Genomic DNA, 19,542 nt, shown 5'->3' with positions numbered 1-19,542 from the left:
ATTTGATTTTAATGCTGGAAGAAGATCTGCAATTGGCAAGTGAGGGGACAATGCATCAACCATCATGTAATTCAACAAGTAGTAGCTTGCTACTTGCTAGGTTCTTTCTCGCATTTAGTACTGCTGGCACACTTTCCTATTTGTATAGGAGTTGATTGATTAAATATGAATGGCACAAACTCATACAATTTACCACTGAAAGTCAGAAACGGAGTCTGCTTTGATTGGTACATGCAGATCCACCATGTTTGGGCTCTGTATGGCACGGGATGCAAGTATGGAATGCAGTGGATGAAGGACTTTGACGCATTCACGTATTCAGTTAATTGCATGAAGATATATAACTCATTTTATTTTGCCTTTATTCTCCTTAAAGTATATATTCAAAAATTGAACCATCCGTTCTTTATCCTATGTGTCATACATGAATACGTCAGTACGTGAATGCATGAAATCCAATTACAAATCCGCAGCTGTATGGAATGCACACTTTTCTATTTGGTGCTATTTTTTTAATTTAAATAAATATAAAATATACATTTAAAAATTATTTTAAATGATATAAAATGCATAAATTCAAATCAAATAAATCAAGTAAAAATATAAATAATTTATATTCAAGAAGTAAAATAATAGCTTTTAAAAGTTAACCAATATAAGTAATATATATATATATATATATATATATATATATATATATATATGAGATATCTTATTAGAGAAAATATCTTTTATAATAGTGAGAAGATTAAACTTAGATCTTATAATCATATATAAAGGGTGGTTGACATTTAATGTTAAAAATTCACATAATTCTTTAAGTGCTCACGTGATATTAAATATTGATCGTTCATGTTTAATTATACTATCTAAATTTAATTTTCTCACTCTTATATAAAATGCATTCCTCTCATATGATATGTCACACATATAAAACAATACTTAATTTGAGAATTAAAAGTTAACATGAAAAGATTGAAATCAAACAATATTCTTTTTTAAAAAATTGAAAAATATAAAAATAAATATTAAATAATAGAGTAAGTTACACAAGCAACTTATGAGATTTCATAAAATTATAAAAATTCCTCTTAGTTTTTCTATCCCTATACACTTATTAATTGTTTAAAAATGTTACATCAACATTCCTCCTAAGTTACATTGATCTCCCTTAATTGTTTGAAAAAGTAGGCTAAAATATCATTTTTGCCCCTCTATTTTTTCAAATATTCAATTTTAGTCATTTATTTTTATTTAAGACATTTTTTCATTCACTATTTAAAAATATACGATTTTAGTTTCCATGTTTTTAATTGAGATATTTTTTTCCTCATTTTTAAAAAATTTACGATTTTAACCCCTTATCAATTTTAGACTTGTTGACTATGTATTTTTTAATTCTTTTTTATATAAATTAAGCTTGTTAAAAATTAAATAATTAGTCATGTGCATAATAAACAAAGAATTGTTCGTCAACATTTATGCATGAGAGGTCATAAGAACTTAAATTGCTGATTATTAAAAAATGAGAAACAAAATGTCTCAATTAAAAAAATAAGAGACTAAAATCGATAACTTTTTAAAAGAGGAAATGAAATGTCTCAATTAACAAATGGAAAGACTAAAAATGCATATTTGAAAAAATAGGAGGACGCAAATTACATTTTAACCAAAAAAATATTACATATAAAAGAGATTTTTGTAAATGTAATCAAATAGACACCTTTGCCAAATTTCATGGATGATTAATGTAATTTATTCTAAATAATAAGAAAGTCACTTTAAAAAAAAACAGAACATAATAAAAAAAATTCATATGTAAGAATAAAAAACTTAGGTTTATAATATATGAAGGGATTGATCACATATATATGTTATATATCTTTATCAATATTTTATTCTAGATTCAATTAAATATATAATTTAATGTGTTACATATCAATTCATCATCAGCTCAACGTATTAATTTTCTTTTATAACTAAGAAGATTTTTATTGGAATTTACATGCTATCCATTTTAAGAAATTCAAGTATAGAGAAGGAAAAAGGGAGAGAAAAAGAAAGAAAAAAAATATTTAATACTATAACTTTATTACAAGAGAGAATAAGGAAAGTAACTTATACCTTCCTTTTTCTTATCTAGCTTGTAACTGTAAGGAGAATACAGGCAGATAAAATAATTTATTATTATATTTTATTTTACCAATATAATTATTAAAGACAATTTAGTTAATGTAGCCCCTAAATTTGGAGTCATTATTTCTTTCTTCTAAATTTTCCTAATACTAAAAGAGAAGCACGAAGTAAAGAAAAATAATTTGTTACACATATAACATCAACTCTTAATTATTTTTTCATGACTAGATTACTTTATCTTCTAAAGTGAGTTCCTTACCAAAATCAGATTCTATTCTAATCTTCGGTATTATGTTTGTTCTGAGTAATATTAATATACTTCGATGGTATATGCAAGAGCTGCAACATAAATATCACATGAAAGGAATCAGAACATCTATTATATGAAAGGGAAACAAATCATTTACTAAAGAACCATGTTAAAATTGAATTCCCTATGTTAAAAAATTACAAACTCGAGAATAAACTGTCCCACGAGACCAACGTACTAGCAGGCCAAGAAGCAGAAATACTTTGTTATAGAACAGCTCTCAAAAACAACAGGTGAGAAAAGAGTGTTGAATTGAATGCACAACGTAGTCCGAGTCACAAAATCGTGTAGAGCCTGAGCCTCCTCCTGTCTGTCTACGAACCCAGTAAGACTGGCAATTTATGATCAACTTGATTATTTGCGACGTCTGTTGTTTACTAAATCTGGATTGCCTTTCCTCATCATGGCTACAAACTCGTCATAGTTAATTCTTCCATCCTGCAACAAATTTGGGAATGGATGGTTAAAATAACAATTAAACAGAGAGAATATACAAACATCTAAAATGTCATTCTAGGATAAGCACCAACGAGAACAAGGATATGGAAGAAAGCAGCGTACATTGTCTGCATCAACTTCGGCAATGATTTCCTTTATTGTTTTCTCATCACCCATATTATATTTTTTAAGGGCAGACTCCAACTCTTCCACTGTGATGTACCTATGAAAACAGAAGCAAGTGCATGAAGTCAACATAAGATTCAAGGAAAGGAAATTAACATGATTTGATGTTCATTGAACGAGAGAGACACAAAACTATAGTAAGACCCATCTTTAATTTCGTATGACTCGTTCATTCTAATTTTGTGTCTTTCTCCCTCCCTTAGCATGACCCGTCAAGTTAGTAAATAATGAGATGTTTTTTTACTCCAAAAAAGAGATTACCCGCTTCTATCCTTGTCAAAATATTCAAAAGCTTTATATAGGTGGTCCTCTCTTTCCATTCTATTCATGTGCATGGTAGCTGTTATAAATTCAATGTAATCAATGGTCCCATTTCCGTCCACATCAGCCTGAGAACCAAATAATAATGTAAAATCAAGAGAAATGTTAAACTTATTATTAAACAGCTCAAAAGATATAATCCAACTATTTTCCCAGCATTGTTATACGAATAATATGATCATTAAAATTTCACAGGACAATAAGGGTATTCTGTAAATGCACAGCATATTCAAGGACTAACGGTCACCTTAATCACAATTCACAAGCACAAATCTAGGTTTGGATATATAAAATCATCAAGATAAGAGGTGAAATTGCAGGGAATGAATTCATCCATATATCAGGGGTGTCATCAAGCGACAGCATAAGAGCAGAGAAGAGTTAACATTAGTGTTCCAACTTTTTTTTAAAAAAAAGTTACCAAATGAAGAAAGTTAACTGCAGGGGATTAGGTAATACAAAAGTACCAAAAATGCTAAGGTATAATCAGACAAAATTCTTACCGCTTCCATCAATTGCCTTACTTCAGACTCAGAAACCTTAGTACCCAGTTTTGGCAGACCAGCTTTCAACTCTTCAAAAGTGATTGTTCCACTGTTATCTGTGTCCATGGATTTAAACATTTCCTTCAAACCAATGATTTCTTCTTCAGAAAGGTTTTCAGCAATAACCTGTAAGAAAATAAAAGAACTTTCATATATAATCCTTTGATCTAATTCAGTTATGAATTCCTCTCCCTATTTATTTTCTAATTTGGTATTTTGATTGACATATACCATTTTCAATCCTTGAGGCTTTTGACATAATGGTAACTTTATATATTATACTAAAAGCTTGATTATTAAAATATTGATCAATACAACAAAAATGATGATAAAATATTATTTACCTTCAGAGCAACTTTCTTTAGCTTGTTCATTGCCCTAAATTGTTTCATTCTGGATAAAACAGCAACATCTAGAGGTTTATCAGATGCTCCATCTTCTCTCATCCAAGGATGATCTGGAGTATATATATATAACATTTTATTATGGATAAAACAACAACATCTAGTGGTTTCTTTTTTTCTCACTTCTTATCATCATTCTTAAAAATAAATTAATATCTTCAATATTATAATACTCACTAGAACTTAAAATCTTCTTGAGATTAATATAATTTTTTTTTCAATTCATACTCATCCAAAGTTTTCAATTTGTAGCATTCAAATTGACTTTGAACAGAACTAAATTGATCTAATATGCATACAAAATAATCAATATGAAAATAATCTTTAGTTAAATGTGCAATCTTATGCCTAACATATTCACTAAAATGTCTTTTTTTATAGATTATACATTTATGCATGAATTTAAGCTCTATACAAATTTTAATAGTCTTTTTTGGGTGAGATGAGAAGGTTGAGTCCAAACTAGATGCAAAATCATTTTTCTTAACTTTTTTTAAAAAAATTAATAAAATTGCTCTTAAATGGTTTACATATCTTAAAAATGTGTGATCTTACTAATGAAATAATATATCACATTAAAAAAATTATCACCGAATTATAAAAATATGAAAAATATTTAAGTGAAAGCCTAAGGCAACTGCCTCAACCGCCTCACAGTTGCCACAGCCCTGCTGAGGAGAGTGAGCCTTGTCACAATGGTAAAGTTGTTGCCTAGTGATCAGATCACATCACTATGAAAGATCCTCGTGGACTGGGTCACCCTCTTTTAAAATAAAAACAACCTCTCTCCTAGTTGGGGTGGGGGTTAAGGCTGCATTTGTCCGTATACCACTATGAAAGATCCTCGTGGGCTGGGTCACCCTCTTTTAATGGGAGACAGGTTCGCAATCACTCTCAAAAACAAAAAGTTACCACAAAACAAAATCATGCATACTACTTGTAACAGGGTTGTGATGAGAGATAAAAGAGCACATTATACATGAGGCAGAGAAGAAAATAGTTACAGGAAATAGTTACACATCTCCCGTGACTTCTATGATGAAGAAAAAATGGCAGACATACATATGTCCTAACCTACCATTTCTTCTCCTTTTTAGAGGGGATTAAGTGCATGGAGATATTTTAAGATGTGAAAATAAACATCCATTCTCCTCTTTATCCTATCAATGAGACATGGTACTACATTCAATCATTCATATCCTTAACAATATCATTGATCAATCAAATGAGTAGTGACTAGTGACAGCTTTCAAAATAAATATTCTATCTCTTATCTGTTTTCTCAGCCTCACTGTTACTTTGTTATCCATCCCACAGATTAGAACTCTCCAGATACAGTTAATGTTATTAGATATACTATTTCTTATCACTTTTGACACAAAAAATTACAACTACAAGAAGAGTTAAACTTACTAAGAACTTCAACTGCTGAGAGTCTTTGTTTGGGGTCAGCTCGTAACATCTTCTTAACCAGATCTTTGGCACTACTCGATATGGAAGGCCAAGGATCTGATGCGAAATCAATATGGCCACGAAGAATAGCATCAAATATACCCTGTTCCTTTTCTTCATACAAAGGACAAAAACACAGTAAGAGAAGGATAGGAAAGGCATACTATTTGTGTCATAAAGGTAAGGCAGCAAATAAAGGACAAGAAAAAGGAAATTTCCATACTAAAACACATAAGAACTAAATCAAAGCTAAAAAATCTGAACCAAAAAACAAATGTACAACCATTTAACATCCTAAATCTCACGCAGATATACAATAACAGCAAAACTCAGGGTCAAATTGTGATGCAGGATAATCTCAATTACAAAATTAAAATCCTAAACAAAACAGTAAAACCTAATAAATTAAACATGAAATATGAAATTGGTAACAAGAAGAGGAAGTTTACCTGACCAGAAGGGAGGGACACCAGAGAGCAAAATGAACAATATAACGCCAGCACTCCAAATATCAGCTCCGGGTCCATAGCTTCTGCGCAGCACCTCAGGAGCAACATAGTACGCACTCCCGACAAGATCCTTAAACACATCGCCTGTTCTGAAAATGGTTCGTTGAGAACCGAGACAGCACACAGCAGACAGTAACAAGGCGAATTTAACGAAACGGAACTAACCGGGCTTGAAGAAGACAGAGAGACCGAAGTCCGTGGCCTTAAGCGGCGAGTTCTCGTCCTTGCTGAGGAACAGGAAGTTCTCCGGCTTGAGATCTCTGTGCATCACTCCCATGGTGTGGCAATCGTGGACCACCGTCACGATCTGGCGGCAGAGATCTGCGGCGGCGCGCTCGGAGTAGTGGCCCTTGGCGATGATGCGGTCGAAGAGCTCGCCGCCGCCGCAGAGCTCCATGATGAGGTTGACGGAGTGGCGGTCCTCGTAAGCGCCCTTGAGCTCCACGATGTTGCGGTGGCCGGTGAGGTGGTGCATGATCTGCACCTCTCGCCGGACGTCCTCCAAGTCATCGCGGTGGACGAGCTTGCGCGTGGCGATGGATTTGCACGCGAATTGCTGTTTCGTGTGTTTGTGGGTCACTTGGTAGGTCACGCCGAATTGGCCGCGGCCCAGCTCGCGGCCGAAGGTGTAGGTGGAGCGGGCGTCCTCCATGGGCCGGCCCAGAACCCGGCCTACGGAGGGCTTCGAATTGGGAGGAAGGACAGTGATGCCGTTGGAGGGTTGGGGGTGATGATGGTGGTGATCGGAATGTGGCTGGGTTTGGGAAGAGGGTTCGCTGTTACAGTTCCCCATGGAAACGGTGTGTTGATGCTTCTGCAACTGCTGCTTCTTGCTGTTTACTCAATCAGGACTGAAACGTGAAACCATATGGACTTTGATGACTCAGTTGAACGTTCGTTTTTGGTACAACCCATTTTTACGCATTGATGGATAAGGTGTCGTGCAAGATTAATTAATTAACTAACAGTTTAACACTAACCTATGCTCAATATATATAGAATAAAATTAAATAATCGCAAATTCACATATATGGAAGATGTGTTCTGATTTCACAGGGTTAATCACTCGGAAGATTTAGATCAATATATTATGAGTAATTATGCAAATGAATTTAATATTATATTTAATTTAAAATCTTAAAATTTAAATTTATAGATTTTTTTCTATTATTTTATTTTTTTTATTTCTGACAAACGTGAATTTTACTTTTAAAATAGACCAACTTAATGCATTTGGGTCCTTCATCCTGGTTCTTTTGCCACGGTCATTGAGCTTAATTTGAAGAAGCTTCTTGATGCTTGTTTTCATGTTCCAGTTCCACTGCATGTTGGCTACTTGGCAGTGACACGTTCATCCGTTGAAGATGCTCATTCTTCTCAATATGCACATTTTACTGTTTTCTCTTGTGAAAGTTTTTCTGTATTTTAATATTTTGTTTAACAAACAAGGAAAGTAGCAAATTAAACTTATTCTTACTGTTTCTTGTATATTTCTTTGAAATTAACAAATGAAATAAAAAGATGATGTTATTTACATAGTTATTTATTAAAATAGGAAATAGAAAAAACCCCTTCAATGTTTTTCATAAGATTCAATTAACTTTTTTTCATCATGATATTTTGTTTAATAAACGGTAACTAATCTTTATAAAAAAAAACATAAACGATAAGATTCAGTCAACTACCACCAGCATTACAAAACAGTTAATAACATTAAAATTGTATTAAAATTGTTATTTTTTATAAAAAAAAATAGCAAGCATGCTTTAATTCCTTTTTCAAATATTTTTATTAGTTTTAATTTCTATAATCTCTCTCGTCATTAATATATTTATATTTTAATTTTTCTTGACTATTCATGTGAATAATCAAATTAAAATTTTTAAAATGCTTTTTATACAAGATAAAATTAAACAACAAAAAGATATAATGATAACCTAACCATTAGCTACTTCACTTTAATAAAATAAAAATGCATGTCCTACAAAGATATAATTTATAATTTTTTATACTCTTGTCTAGCATGCAAAAGTTTACTTCTGGGACAAAGGATGATTCATTGAAATCGATATGAGATTCCAATCACATTGTATGGTCAGAACTATGTTATATATTTAAAAGAGAATGAGCTCGTTGCTTGTCTCATATTACTATATCTTACCATTGACACAAAATGTAAGAGTGGTGCAAAAAAATAGCATAACTACAAAACTTTCTAAAACCAAACATAGTTGCCAGAGTCGTGCGTGGCTGCCCCAAGGGCGAATGGAGCGATAGCCTTATGCCTCAAATTTATGTTGTTGATTTTTTAGTTTTTACGTATAATAAGTTTATTATTATTTTTTAAAATTTATTTGATGATAAATTTTACTATATTATATGTACTTATTTTATTAGTGAAATTATACAATTTAAAAATATGTATAAGCATAAATATTGTTATAATTGTCAAAATAAAATTTTCAAAATTATTTTTATATTCAATTTGATATAACAATATTGTAAGATGTTGATTAAATGAATGGCCATAAGATGAGATATTAAAATTACTTTATTATTAAATCTTAATTAAAAATAATAAAATATAATTTTTATCCTCCTATTTTTTAAACAAGTGATTTTAATCTTCTATTTTTTAATTAAGATATTTCATTCTTCACTTTTAAAAAATTCATAATTTTCATTTTCATTTTTTATTTTAAAATTTTTATCTCTCAATTTTAAAAAAAAAAAATCAACGATAATCCATGTGACTAATTTCAAAAATTGACTACGTATTTTTTTATATTATTTTTATATAAATTAAACTTATTAAAAATTAAATAATTAAAAATATCTTCTGTTACATGACTAAAAATTTAAATATAAGAACTAAAAACATGATTTTTTTAAAATAAAAAGATAAAATATCTCAATTAAGACATAAAAGGACTAAAATCACAAACTTAAAAAAATAATAAAATAAAATAATAAAATATACTCATAAATTATATTATAATAGACTCAACATAAAATTTGCCTAAAACCAAAGAATAGGTAGACGCAGCCCTGATAATTGCTGATGAAGACCAGAAGAAAACTCCTTTGATTTCTAGCTTACTCCCAACTTCCAATGCCCATCCCATACTCACATCAGCAACTATGCATATGATTTTGTTTGTCATCACCATTCAAATGAATATCTTCTATGAGCTTCTCAAGCATGGCAGAGAAGGCCATTACATAGTAAGAGAAGGCTTCCCTATATCACTTTTTGTTAGAAAAATAAAATAAAATAAATGAGTGAGAAGAAAATGCAAAACCTTAAATAACAAAACAATAACAGCAAAGTAATTTCAGAGTATGACAGAATATGGATCAACAATATAATATAACATACAATAAGTACAAAGAAAAAATAATTTTAAGGGAGAAATTTTAAATAATTTGGATCAAAGTATACAAACGTTATCCTTAGAGAAAAAATGTTCACACTGCACTAGTAGGATGATTGCGCTATTCTCCTAAGATATAACAATTCGTTGGTTTTAATAGTGTGCAGCAAAAAGATTTTTAACCTTTTGAACACCTTCTTGCTCTCAAACAATAATTTTTTCATAAGAAAAAGAAAAGAAGAAATTAAAGAAAAGTGCAAATTGTTTTTCTATTGTGTTTTTTTTGGCTAAAAGAGAGTGATATTTATATACATAACCCAAGTGTAGTATCTTAAAAAAAAAACTGCAGCTTAGAGGTTACTCCCAACTTATAATGTGTAGTGTGTAGAAGAAACAAAATCTCAATAAACCAAATATAATTAGAACTAACCATTGAGCCTAAAAAAAATCTTGTTACATTAAAAAATCATAATAAAATAAAACAAATATTTTATTTTATAACAAAAATTTAATATAAATAATATATTTTATAAATTTTAAATTATAAAACAAATATTTAGTAACACTTTTATCGTCCTCAGCCATTAGGCACTGAGACCAACTCGATGGTGTGATTCATGAAGGCTTTCTTGCTCGACCACTGAACTCATCACCCGTTTGTCGGTGAAGTTTTTCACAAAAGTTTTATTCGGGGAGAAATGGAACTGAAATAATGAAATTTTAATTTAAAAATTGCATTGCAACATTTACTTAAAAAAGCCATTAAAAAAATGGTGTTGTTAATCTATTTAACCTAAATCTATTAAGCCTTTACTTATATCCAGCCTCAAGACAGAAACTCTAATTCTTTGCACTTCCAGATTATTAATGCCTTCTCTCTTGCACTTTGCTTCGTTGGCCTCATGCCTTCATTTCAATCTATGCATGTGTTGGATTCATTGGTCTTCTTGTTCGCAACCATTCTTTTGCTCTTATTTAGTAGGAAAGAAATAGAAGAGAGAAGATAAAATTAATTTATGTGGTTTGATGGTATGAAAGAAGAAAATTGAAGTATTTTAATGGAACCTATTACGTTACTTCTCACTTATTTTTTTTATTTCTTTTTTATCTTTTTTCTATTCATGGTTTATCTAATTAACGCCTTTAATTTTTATTTTATTTCTCACTTTTTTCATATTTTCTTATTATTTTATCTAATATTTTTGTTTTTAATATACAAAACCTTACATTTGCAGTAGATATGGCAAGAAAATCCGTATCCGCGGGTACACGTCCGAATTCGTTCCGACTTTGACGGGTAATATCCAAGTTGACCGGATATGGATTTGAGTTCGGATTTTCCCCGATAACCAAAAGTTGGGTGCAAGTATGAGATTATTAGATTCATCCCGAACCCGAACCCGAACCCGTCTTGCCACTTAAAATCTTTAGAATTTTTGCATAGTTTAATCAAAAGGCATAGAATTTTTATTACTAGTTAATTTTATTTTAGAATTTTTACATAATTTAATATTATTTTCTTAACTATTTTTGTAGACACGCGCTATAATAAATTTATTGATATATAAGTAGTTAAAAATAAATGTTTAACGATCAATTTATTTTTTCTAAAATCAAATTTTTAATATTTTTTTTTAAAAAATATTTTTCTAATTTGAATCGTGTATGTAACTGGTCGGAGATACTCGATACTCGACGGATATGAAATAATAACCTTAAACTTGTCGGGTATCATGTACGGAACATGTACGGATATGAGAATAAGTTGAGAAATCGAGATAAGGGATTAGGGAGACAATATCCGTACCACCTCGTCCCATTGGGTCTAATTTGCAGTCCCCTGAGGTAGTACATTGTTAGCTTTGTTGTCCTTACCCTAATCCTCCTCATAAAAAATTACTTAATAAATAAAGAAAAAGAAAAAGTAATATAAAAAATGACCAAACCCTTAAGACAAAATTCTCATTTAGCAGGAATATCTTATTCATCAAAACCTGTAACCAAACATGCTCTCTCTCCACATAGACCCTATAAAAAAACACAAACCTAGTCACGTTGCCATCCTCTCTTCTCATCCTCTAAAGGCTGCACTCTCTTTTATCCCTCAAAAACCAAAACCCTAATGGCAGAGCGCGGAGGTGGCGACCGTGGCAGCGACCGTGGCGGTTTCGGACGCGGCTTTGGTGGGCGAGGGCGCGGAGGTGACAGGGGCCGAGGCCGGCGCCGAGGTCCCCGCCGCGAGGAAGAGGAGAAATGGGTCCCAGTGACCAAACTGGGCCGCCTGGTGAAGGAGGGAAGAATCCGAAGCCTTGAACAGATCTACCTCCACTCGCTCCCGATCAAGGAGCACCAGATCATCGACACGCTCGTGGGTCCCACCCTCAAGGACGAGGTGATGAAGATCACGCCGGTCCAGAAGCAGACCCGGGCCGGGCAGAGGACCCGGTTCAAGGCCTTCGTCGTCGTCGGAGACAACAACGGCCACGTCGGGCTGGGCGTGAAGTGCAGCAAGGAAGTGGCGACAGCTATTCGTGGCGCGATTATTCTGGCGAAGCTGTCTGTTATCCCCGTGAGGAGGGGGTACTGGGGGAACAAGATCGGGAAGCCCCACACCGTCCCGTGCAAGGTTACGGGGAAGTGCGGCTCCGTTACCGTTAGGATGGTTCCCGCGCCGAGAGGTTCGGGGATCGTGGCGGCTAGGGTTCCCAAGAAGGTGCTGCAGTTCGCGGGGATTGATGATGTTTTCACCTCCTCCAGAGGATCCACCAAGACCCTCGGCAACTTCGTTAAGGTTTGTGTATTTTTTTACCAATTTGTTACTTTTCATATTTTAGATTGCCGACGACATTGTAAAAATTTAGGGCAAATTAGGGTCGTGCTTCAAATGTGACAATTAATTTTTTCTTATTTATGTGGATTTTAATTTTTATTTATTTTAAATTCATTCGAGGTTTTTTGCGATTATTGTCTGCAATGCGTGAGTGTTGAAATTGGGGAAAAAATTGTCACAGTTGCAATTGCGGAGTTCAATTTGAAACCTTTGTGTTTTATATTTTTTATGTGAATTTTTATTTATCGTATTTGAGTGTTTCTGATGGGCTTTGTTTTGATTTTGTGTTTTGGATTATCTTTGTTTAATGGAATAATTCGTTTTCTTTTTGTTTGAATGTTTCGTTATTGATTGTTGATGAGGATGTTTTAGACTACGGAATTCATGTATAGTTCTACTGTTCTACCTTTTGCCTGTGTTTCTAACTTAGAAGACAGTCTACTCTTCAAGAGAGGTAGTTCCATTGTATGGCTTTTTGTGTATGAATGTGTTTGAATAAACTACCAATTTTGTCTCTGAAGTATTACTGTTTCTTCTAAGTAGTTTCTAAAGCAATAAAACTATTTGAGTAATTTTCTAAGTATTGATTATTGAATAATCTTCACCCAGTACCTATGTTAATGTATTTTAGTAAAGTTTGGAGCCCCATTTGAAAGATCTTTTAATATTCGAGGCACTATTTAGTATTGATTTTAATGTATTTGAGGCACTATTTCTCAATGTAAGTTAGTCTATGGTGTCTTTGCTGCAATTGAAGGCATTCAAAATGCATCATGGATCACTTGTGTGATTTGTTACTCGTGTGTCTATGTGCATGATCCTTTGTTAGAGAGGCCAGTGTGTATCTATGTGCATGATCCTTTGGTATAGAGGCTAATGTCCATGAAAGAATTGCTCTAATATTGTTTTAGTACCCATAATGATGTTGCTTTGTATTTTTGACAGGCTACTTTTGATTGCTTGATGAAAACCTATGGATTCCTGACACCAGAATTCTGGAAGGAGACTCGCTTCTCCAAATCTCCATTCCAAGAGTACACAGATCTACTGGCAAAACCAACAGGAAAGACTCTAATCTTGGAGGAGGAAAGGGTGGATGCTTGATTTGCTAGTTTTGCTTTATGGATGTTTTAGGAACTTCATTACTTTACATACTTTGTTGGTTCTGTGCTTTACTTTTGGTTTTGATAGACGGTATGTCTCTGTATGCATTTTGATTGTTTCCAAGTTTTAATTGACTGCAGTTGAGTACCATAGATTTCTACCTGTTTAATTTGGTTGTGTCATCCAAATGACAGAACTGCATTACCCCGGCTAGCTTCTCAGTGGAAATATAAAAGTGATTTTTTTTATAAATGAAAATAAAAATGAGGAACGGCTTGAAAACTATGCTTCTGCGTTACTTATACGACGAATAAGGAGATTGTAGTAGTTATTATCTTTCTATCTTGCCAATTGAGTTGCATCTAAAATTTTCTGCTCAAGATTATCTACTCACATAGGAAGTCTCCAAGTTTTTAATTATAGTCTCTAAGAATTATTTTAGCATTTATTTATTTAAAATGTTAACAACTCATTATAACTAATTACAATCACCATTAATTGATAATGAATTGAATTCATTTTAGACTAAATTAATCCGGTTGATCTCTATAATAATGTTAAATTTAAAATTGTAACATTTTTTACAGATTTTTTTTTGTAATATGTTTTATTTGTTAAAAATAATTATATTTTTCATCATAAATCCTTATCCTTAATATTATAATGTTATATTATATTTAAAATTTTAATATTTTTACAGATTTTATTTTATGATATTTAAACTTGATTAAACACACGGTCAAATTTTATTAAAAACGTTAACAACTCATTATAACTAATTGCAATCACCATTGAATTGAATTCATTTTAGACCAAATTAAATCGCTTGATCTCATAAATCCTTAATATTATAATGTTATATTATATTTTTTTTAAAATTTTATTTTATGATATTTAAACCTGATTAAACACACGGTCAAATTTTATTATAAACGTTAACAACTCATTATAACAAATTGCAATCACCATTGATCCAATAAGGCAAAAGAACACAAATATATATTAAAAAAAACTGCTTGATCCAATAAGAACAATAATTTAAAATTGATATTTTTATTTATAACACTCAGCAGTTAAACAATAAAATTGATTGAAAAAGATATCCAAGTCTCAATAAAATAAGAAAACCAAGACGAAAACCAGTGACTCAATTCTTGGTTCATGTTCCACATTTTAATTTTGAGTATCAGAGGCAGGGCTGTTATTTTAGAGATCAGAAACAGAAGTTTACTTTTGAACAATAACAACATTATTAATTATTCCTTAAAAATTTGAAATGTAATATCTCCCCCTAACAAGCCAATTCAATTGGGGATGGACACTCACTCTCTCAGATGCTGCCACAAGGGAAAGTTACAGGGGCAGTTTTGTAAAATTTCCCCCAAAGTGACAACTCAAAGATTTGATCCGCATTACAAGTAAAACTCACAGGGTCTAGAGTCTAATGCACTAGAAAAATATATTGGTTAAATTCTTCCCTTTTTTGCACTTCTGAATCCCTAAAATAAAGGTTATTAGTAAAATTAAGTTTCTTATGTATAGATAAACGTATTTATTGTATTTATTTTAGCATTTTGATATAATTTTTCTTGTATTAGGAAGACTTTTGATTTTGTGTAATTGTGGGATATGCCCCGTTTATTGGTGTATCATTTTGAGTTTAATATAATTTACATTTTTTCAAGAAAAAAAAAAAACAGGATTCTTATAACAGATTCAAACCAAAATATAAAATGACTCCTCAAGCATACCATATGATGAGGAAAACAAAAAAATATGCACAAACAGAACAAATAAAATAGAAACAGAGAATTTGAATTAACACAAAATATAGTTTGTCTTTGTGGAAATTATATGGAAAGTGAAAGCCAGGTATCTTCCATAGGTTACCTTGAAATTCAGAATCCTTCACTCAACATAAAATAACCTACCTACAAAGCGTAGAGCAGAGACCGAGAAAAAAATATATCTCAGTTAACGGCTCCAAGTTCATTCAGCAAATGCAAATCAAATAAATAAGATTGAGATGGAAAAGGCACACAAATGATTGACTCGAAAAACATAACAGCATAGTGTCGTAGATGAACAAGATCAACGGCGAATTAAAGAGGAATTAAGATTTAATACCTCGCTGTAATTAATAGTAATTCCTCAATTTGAAGTGATTTAATTATGTTGTTTCCGCAGAGCTTGGGGAACGATTCTAGCTAGGGTTTTGACTTTCGACACATTGGGATTATGAATTTTTTATGGAAAAAAGGGTAGAGAGGAGGGCGACACAAGACATTGATGATCGAACGACAAAGCCATCATCATTTCAGGTAATGGCCGTGTAGTTTTTTTAGCCTTGAAAATTAAGCTAAGTTTTTTTATTCCTTTTTAAGTTATCAACTTTGGTTGACACGAGTAACAGAGCAACTTCTATTTTTTAACAAAGTATTTATTGTTCAGGATCGAAGTCATTTTCTCAGCCCCTCAAAGCTATTAATTTATATAGGTTCACTTCAAATTCTTAGTTTATAATAGTTTATATAGGTTCACAATTTTTTTTTTCACCGTGTCATCTCAAACATACTCTCAGTTATACTACAAATCGCTTCACCCGTACTAGCAATATGTGTGTAGTATCTACTTTTAAGCTTAAATCTTTCTCATAATTTTTTATTATTATTATTAAAAGACACTGGTTTTATTTTAAATTTTCATAAATGGTATTTATTACAAACTTCTATTTAAAAATTTCACTTGTTATATTAAATAAAATGGTTAAATATTGTTATAAAAATCTTGATTTATAGTATTAAATTATTATTGTAAAGATAATCCAAATTTAACAAATTATTCCATTAATTTAATATTTTATTCAACTTCACAGTTAAACAATTTTTATCAAGAAAATGGGTAAGCTAACATTTTGATCCTTAAATTTGGCGGAAATTAGTCACTATTGTAATTATTTATTTTAAGTGTACTATCGTAACTAATTTAATGAAACAAAAGAAAAACATCTTTGAATTTATAATTTGCTGTTATTCATGTTGCTCGATCCATTAAGTGGTCTTCTTTGTTTATTTGATGAAGCATCCTAAGTGATTTTTGTATCTGTGCAGAAACTATTTTAAAGATTTTAAATCCAAATGTGAAAAGTTCTAGCTAGATGCTAAAGTTTATTCCTTGAATTTGATATCAAACTTATATTAATATCCGAAATAGACAAAATTAAAAAATAGTTCCTAAATCTATATTTCCTCCTTCTTATTAGTTTACATATTAACTCATAGTTATTTTCTTTAATAGAGGGTCTTAGTTGACACCCCAATTATGTTCGTAATACACACCTCCGCGTTAGATAAATGACTTACATTGATAAATTATTATTCAAATAATATTCCGTTAACTAAACTAATTTTAATTTTTTCCAAAATTAAATGCTTTTTAAACTAATAAAAATGATAACTTTGATTACTAATAAAAAAGAAACTTTCTTAAAATATATAATACTTTTTACATTTCATGTTCATTTACTAATACTGGTATACTACACGGAATAATTATCAACAATTAAGTCATTTTTCACATAATTTATAATTTATGTATTTAAAATGTTCGTTTAAAATGAAATAACAAAATTTCAATGACTAGCATGACATAATTTATGAGGCTTGCATTAAAAGGTAATAAACTATTCCTAAAACAGATGCTGTATTATACATTTTTTTCCCCTTCTGGGGCCGCCATTAATAATGGGAGTGCAGAATCATACAACTCTAGAGGTCATTACGTTCTTGAGCCCTTTGCACCGAGATTATATTGCATTTCCTTTAACCCTATTGCACAATTTCAAATAAGGTTATTGCCGCAAAGACGAGAAAGAGAACACCTCCGATGTAGGCAATAACCTTCAAAAGGAATGAAAAACGGTGTTTTTAGTTTATGGCTGCATGAAGGTAATATTCCAAAACAGAAACACAAATGTAGGTCCGAGCTTCAATTGTAGTGCACTATCTACAGAATATAAAATGTGTGATTATAAGAGCATCCGCATTTTCGTACGCTTAAAATAAGGTGCTCTTTAGTCTTAAATCTTAATACAAACCAGCATGGAGACTTCAGTTGGCTATATATATTATCCGGGTGAAAGAACATATTCATTCCCAATAAGGCCCACTAGATGAACGTCTAACATTGCACTGTTCGTAGCAATCATATATATTTTATGCAGGAATAGTGGAATTCCATTGCAGAAAATTATGTACAGAAGAGCTCCATGAGCCAGATTCTATAAGTAGCAACGATTTAAGAAAAGCATGTTAAAGATCATAACTCAATTTCAGCTATTTTCCCTAGTATTACGCCCTTTTGGTTAAATTGGTTAGTTATCTGCTTGAGATGATAGCAAATGTCTAGAGAGTTTCATATTTATAAAATCTGGTTGGGTTACTCAACAGGGAGAACCATGAGATTGGAACCAACAAAATACAGCATATCAAGCAAGAAGTTACCTTCTCTGACAAATACGTCCCAAGTAAAGAACCCCCAAGTACAGCTAGCTGCAGCATATATGTAAAAGATACATTGAGAATATAAGAGCCCAAAGATATTGCAAATTGAATGTGTGAAAGGACAGTCGGTCCAGAAAATATGAATCACATGAATTAAACTCTACCAAAATTGCCAAGGTCTTCTTCAGATAGCCTCATTTTCACTATTTATTTATTTTGAGCTTGTTGTGGGTATTAAATATAGCTTCTCACGTATCAGGAAACAACAAAAATATAGCTTGAGACCTGCTTTAGCTATTTTTATATTATCGAGTAAGATGTTTTAGAATAAATTATCAAAAGCCATCACGAAAGTGTTTGTTTAAACTTCAAAGAGCACTTAGAAAATGGGTACAACCGTACAAGTAATCAGCAACTCATTTTGCACTGGGCCTGTATTTACGGCCAGTTTATTAATATATTTCCTTTTTTCTTTGTTGCCCTTCAGTTGCAGATTTTGGCAAATCCAATTTTCGTATACTGTTCCAGAAGCTTAAATTAAATATTATCATGCATGTCAATGTTAAACAAAGCATTTACTGTTACTTTGAAAGAGCAGATCCCCACATTTAGAAGTTCTATCAATTTATTACTGAAAAAAGAGTTACCAAAGTTGCAACACCATGACCGGCCAGTGCTCCAGCTATGACTCCAAGGGGAGAAGAAGCTGCTGCTAGGGCTGAAAAGTAGGGGAAAAATAATTCAGGATCTTTGAAGATGAGTTCAGTGCATGACAAGAAGCAAGATAACATGTCTTGGTATTTGAAAAAAAAATGAAAATTCAACAAGAAAATTATATAAACTGAAATTGTACTGATCCAAATCAATTGACACTCAACTCTTTACAGGACAAGCAGATAAGTTATCTTCAAGATTTGTCAATATCAATATTTATTTATTTATACATTGGTTTGTTTAATAGGGATTTCAGAGCAAGATTTCTGTCAATATCATAAAAGAATGATACTAATGAGAAGAAAGGTGTTATAATTATAAGTGGTCCATATATAACAGTTAGTTTTTGTGAACCAAAATTTCTAACTTTAGAACTCACCAATTGTGGAGAAAAATGACTTATCGCCCCATTCAGCAACAAAAACCAAGAGAAAAGTACTGGCAACTGTGCTGGCAGCTGATAGTATCCCAGCCCCATTTCCAGAAAAATCGGAAACTGCTAGCTCTGCCTGGTTAAGAACGGAAACATTAAATTGTAGGAACCATATAAAATATTGTGAACCAGTTCAAAGTGAAGAATAAAAAAACTGAGCTTAAACCAATATTCATGTAGGCACATTGTGCTGCAGTAAATGATGATTAGATACCAAATATTATCTCCTTCTGCTCTTCATCGGATTTTTGGCTATCACTGGATGAGGCATCCAGCAGGGTAGA

The 19,542-nt window shown here is 31.8% G+C and overlaps 3 protein-coding genes across 3 annotated transcripts; 1 reads left to right on the top strand and 2 right to left on the bottom strand.

The window, feature by feature from the left end:
• Positions 1-2,538: 2,538 nt before the first annotated feature.
• Positions 2,539-7,267, bottom strand: LOC100817321 (calcium-dependent protein kinase 1). Its single transcript, XM_003538208.4, has 8 exons — positions 6,467-7,267; positions 6,242-6,385; positions 5,754-5,906; positions 4,281-4,393; positions 3,895-4,062; positions 3,332-3,459; positions 3,008-3,107; positions 2,539-2,884 (listed from the first exon to the last, which is right to left on the bottom strand). Exons 1-8 carry the CDS (start codon positions 7,092-7,094, stop codon positions 2,801-2,803), a joined length of 1,518 nt encoding a protein of 505 aa, XP_003538256.1. The 5' UTR covers positions 7,095-7,267; the 3' UTR covers positions 2,539-2,800.
• Positions 7,268-11,653: 4,386 nt separating this feature from the next.
• On the top strand, positions 11,654-13,759 carry LOC100820352 (40S ribosomal protein S2-4). Its single transcript, XM_003538214.3, has 2 exons — positions 11,654-12,466; positions 13,451-13,759. The coding sequence occupies exons 1-2, from the start codon at positions 11,798-11,800 to the stop codon at positions 13,607-13,609; spliced, it is 828 nt and encodes a 275-aa protein (XP_003538262.1). The 5' UTR covers positions 11,654-11,797; the 3' UTR covers positions 13,610-13,759.
• A 3,475-nt stretch (positions 13,760-17,234) lies between these two features.
• On the bottom strand, positions 17,235-19,391 carry LOC100782599 (GDT1-like protein 1, chloroplastic; the record flags this gene model as incomplete). The annotated part of the gene is made up of 4 exons (XM_041006775.1): positions 17,235-17,508; positions 18,112-18,159; positions 18,759-18,829; positions 19,205-19,391. Coding segments are annotated over 4 exons (378 nt in total), but the record flags the coding sequence as incomplete, so codon positions are not given.
• Between the last annotated feature and the right edge of the window lie 151 nt (positions 19,392-19,542).

Source organism: Glycine max, chromosome 11 (assembly GCF_000004515.6).
Source record: "Glycine max cultivar Williams 82 chromosome 11, Glycine_max_v4.0, whole genome shotgun sequence".
NCBI classification, from domain to species: domain Eukaryota; kingdom Viridiplantae; phylum Streptophyta; class Magnoliopsida; order Fabales; family Fabaceae; genus Glycine; species Glycine max.
Note: the sequence above shows the minus strand (reverse complement) of the source record. Positions and strands in the feature narration are given on the sequence as shown.

Excerpts from the sequence above, each read along its gene's own strand:
- LOC100817321 (XM_003538208.4), bottom strand. The coding sequence starts at position 7,094 with ATGGGGAACTGTAACAGCGAACCCTCTTCCCAAACCCAGCCACATTCC. Across the intron at positions 5,907-6,241 it reads TGTCCCTCCCTTCTGGTCAG|AAAAGGAACAGGGTATATTT; the intron begins GTAAACTTCCTC and ends CTTTGTATGAAG. Across the intron at positions 2,885-3,007 it reads CCGAAGTTGATGCAGACAAT|GATGGAAGAATTAACTATGA; the intron begins GTACGCTGCTTT and ends AATTTGTTGCAG.
- LOC100820352 (XM_003538214.3), top strand. The coding sequence starts at position 11,798 with ATGGCAGAGCGCGGAGGTGGCGACCGTGGCAGCGACCGTGGCGGTTTC. Across the intron at positions 12,467-13,450 it reads CCCTCGGCAACTTCGTTAAG|GCTACTTTTGATTGCTTGAT; the intron begins GTTTGTGTATTT and ends TATTTTTGACAG.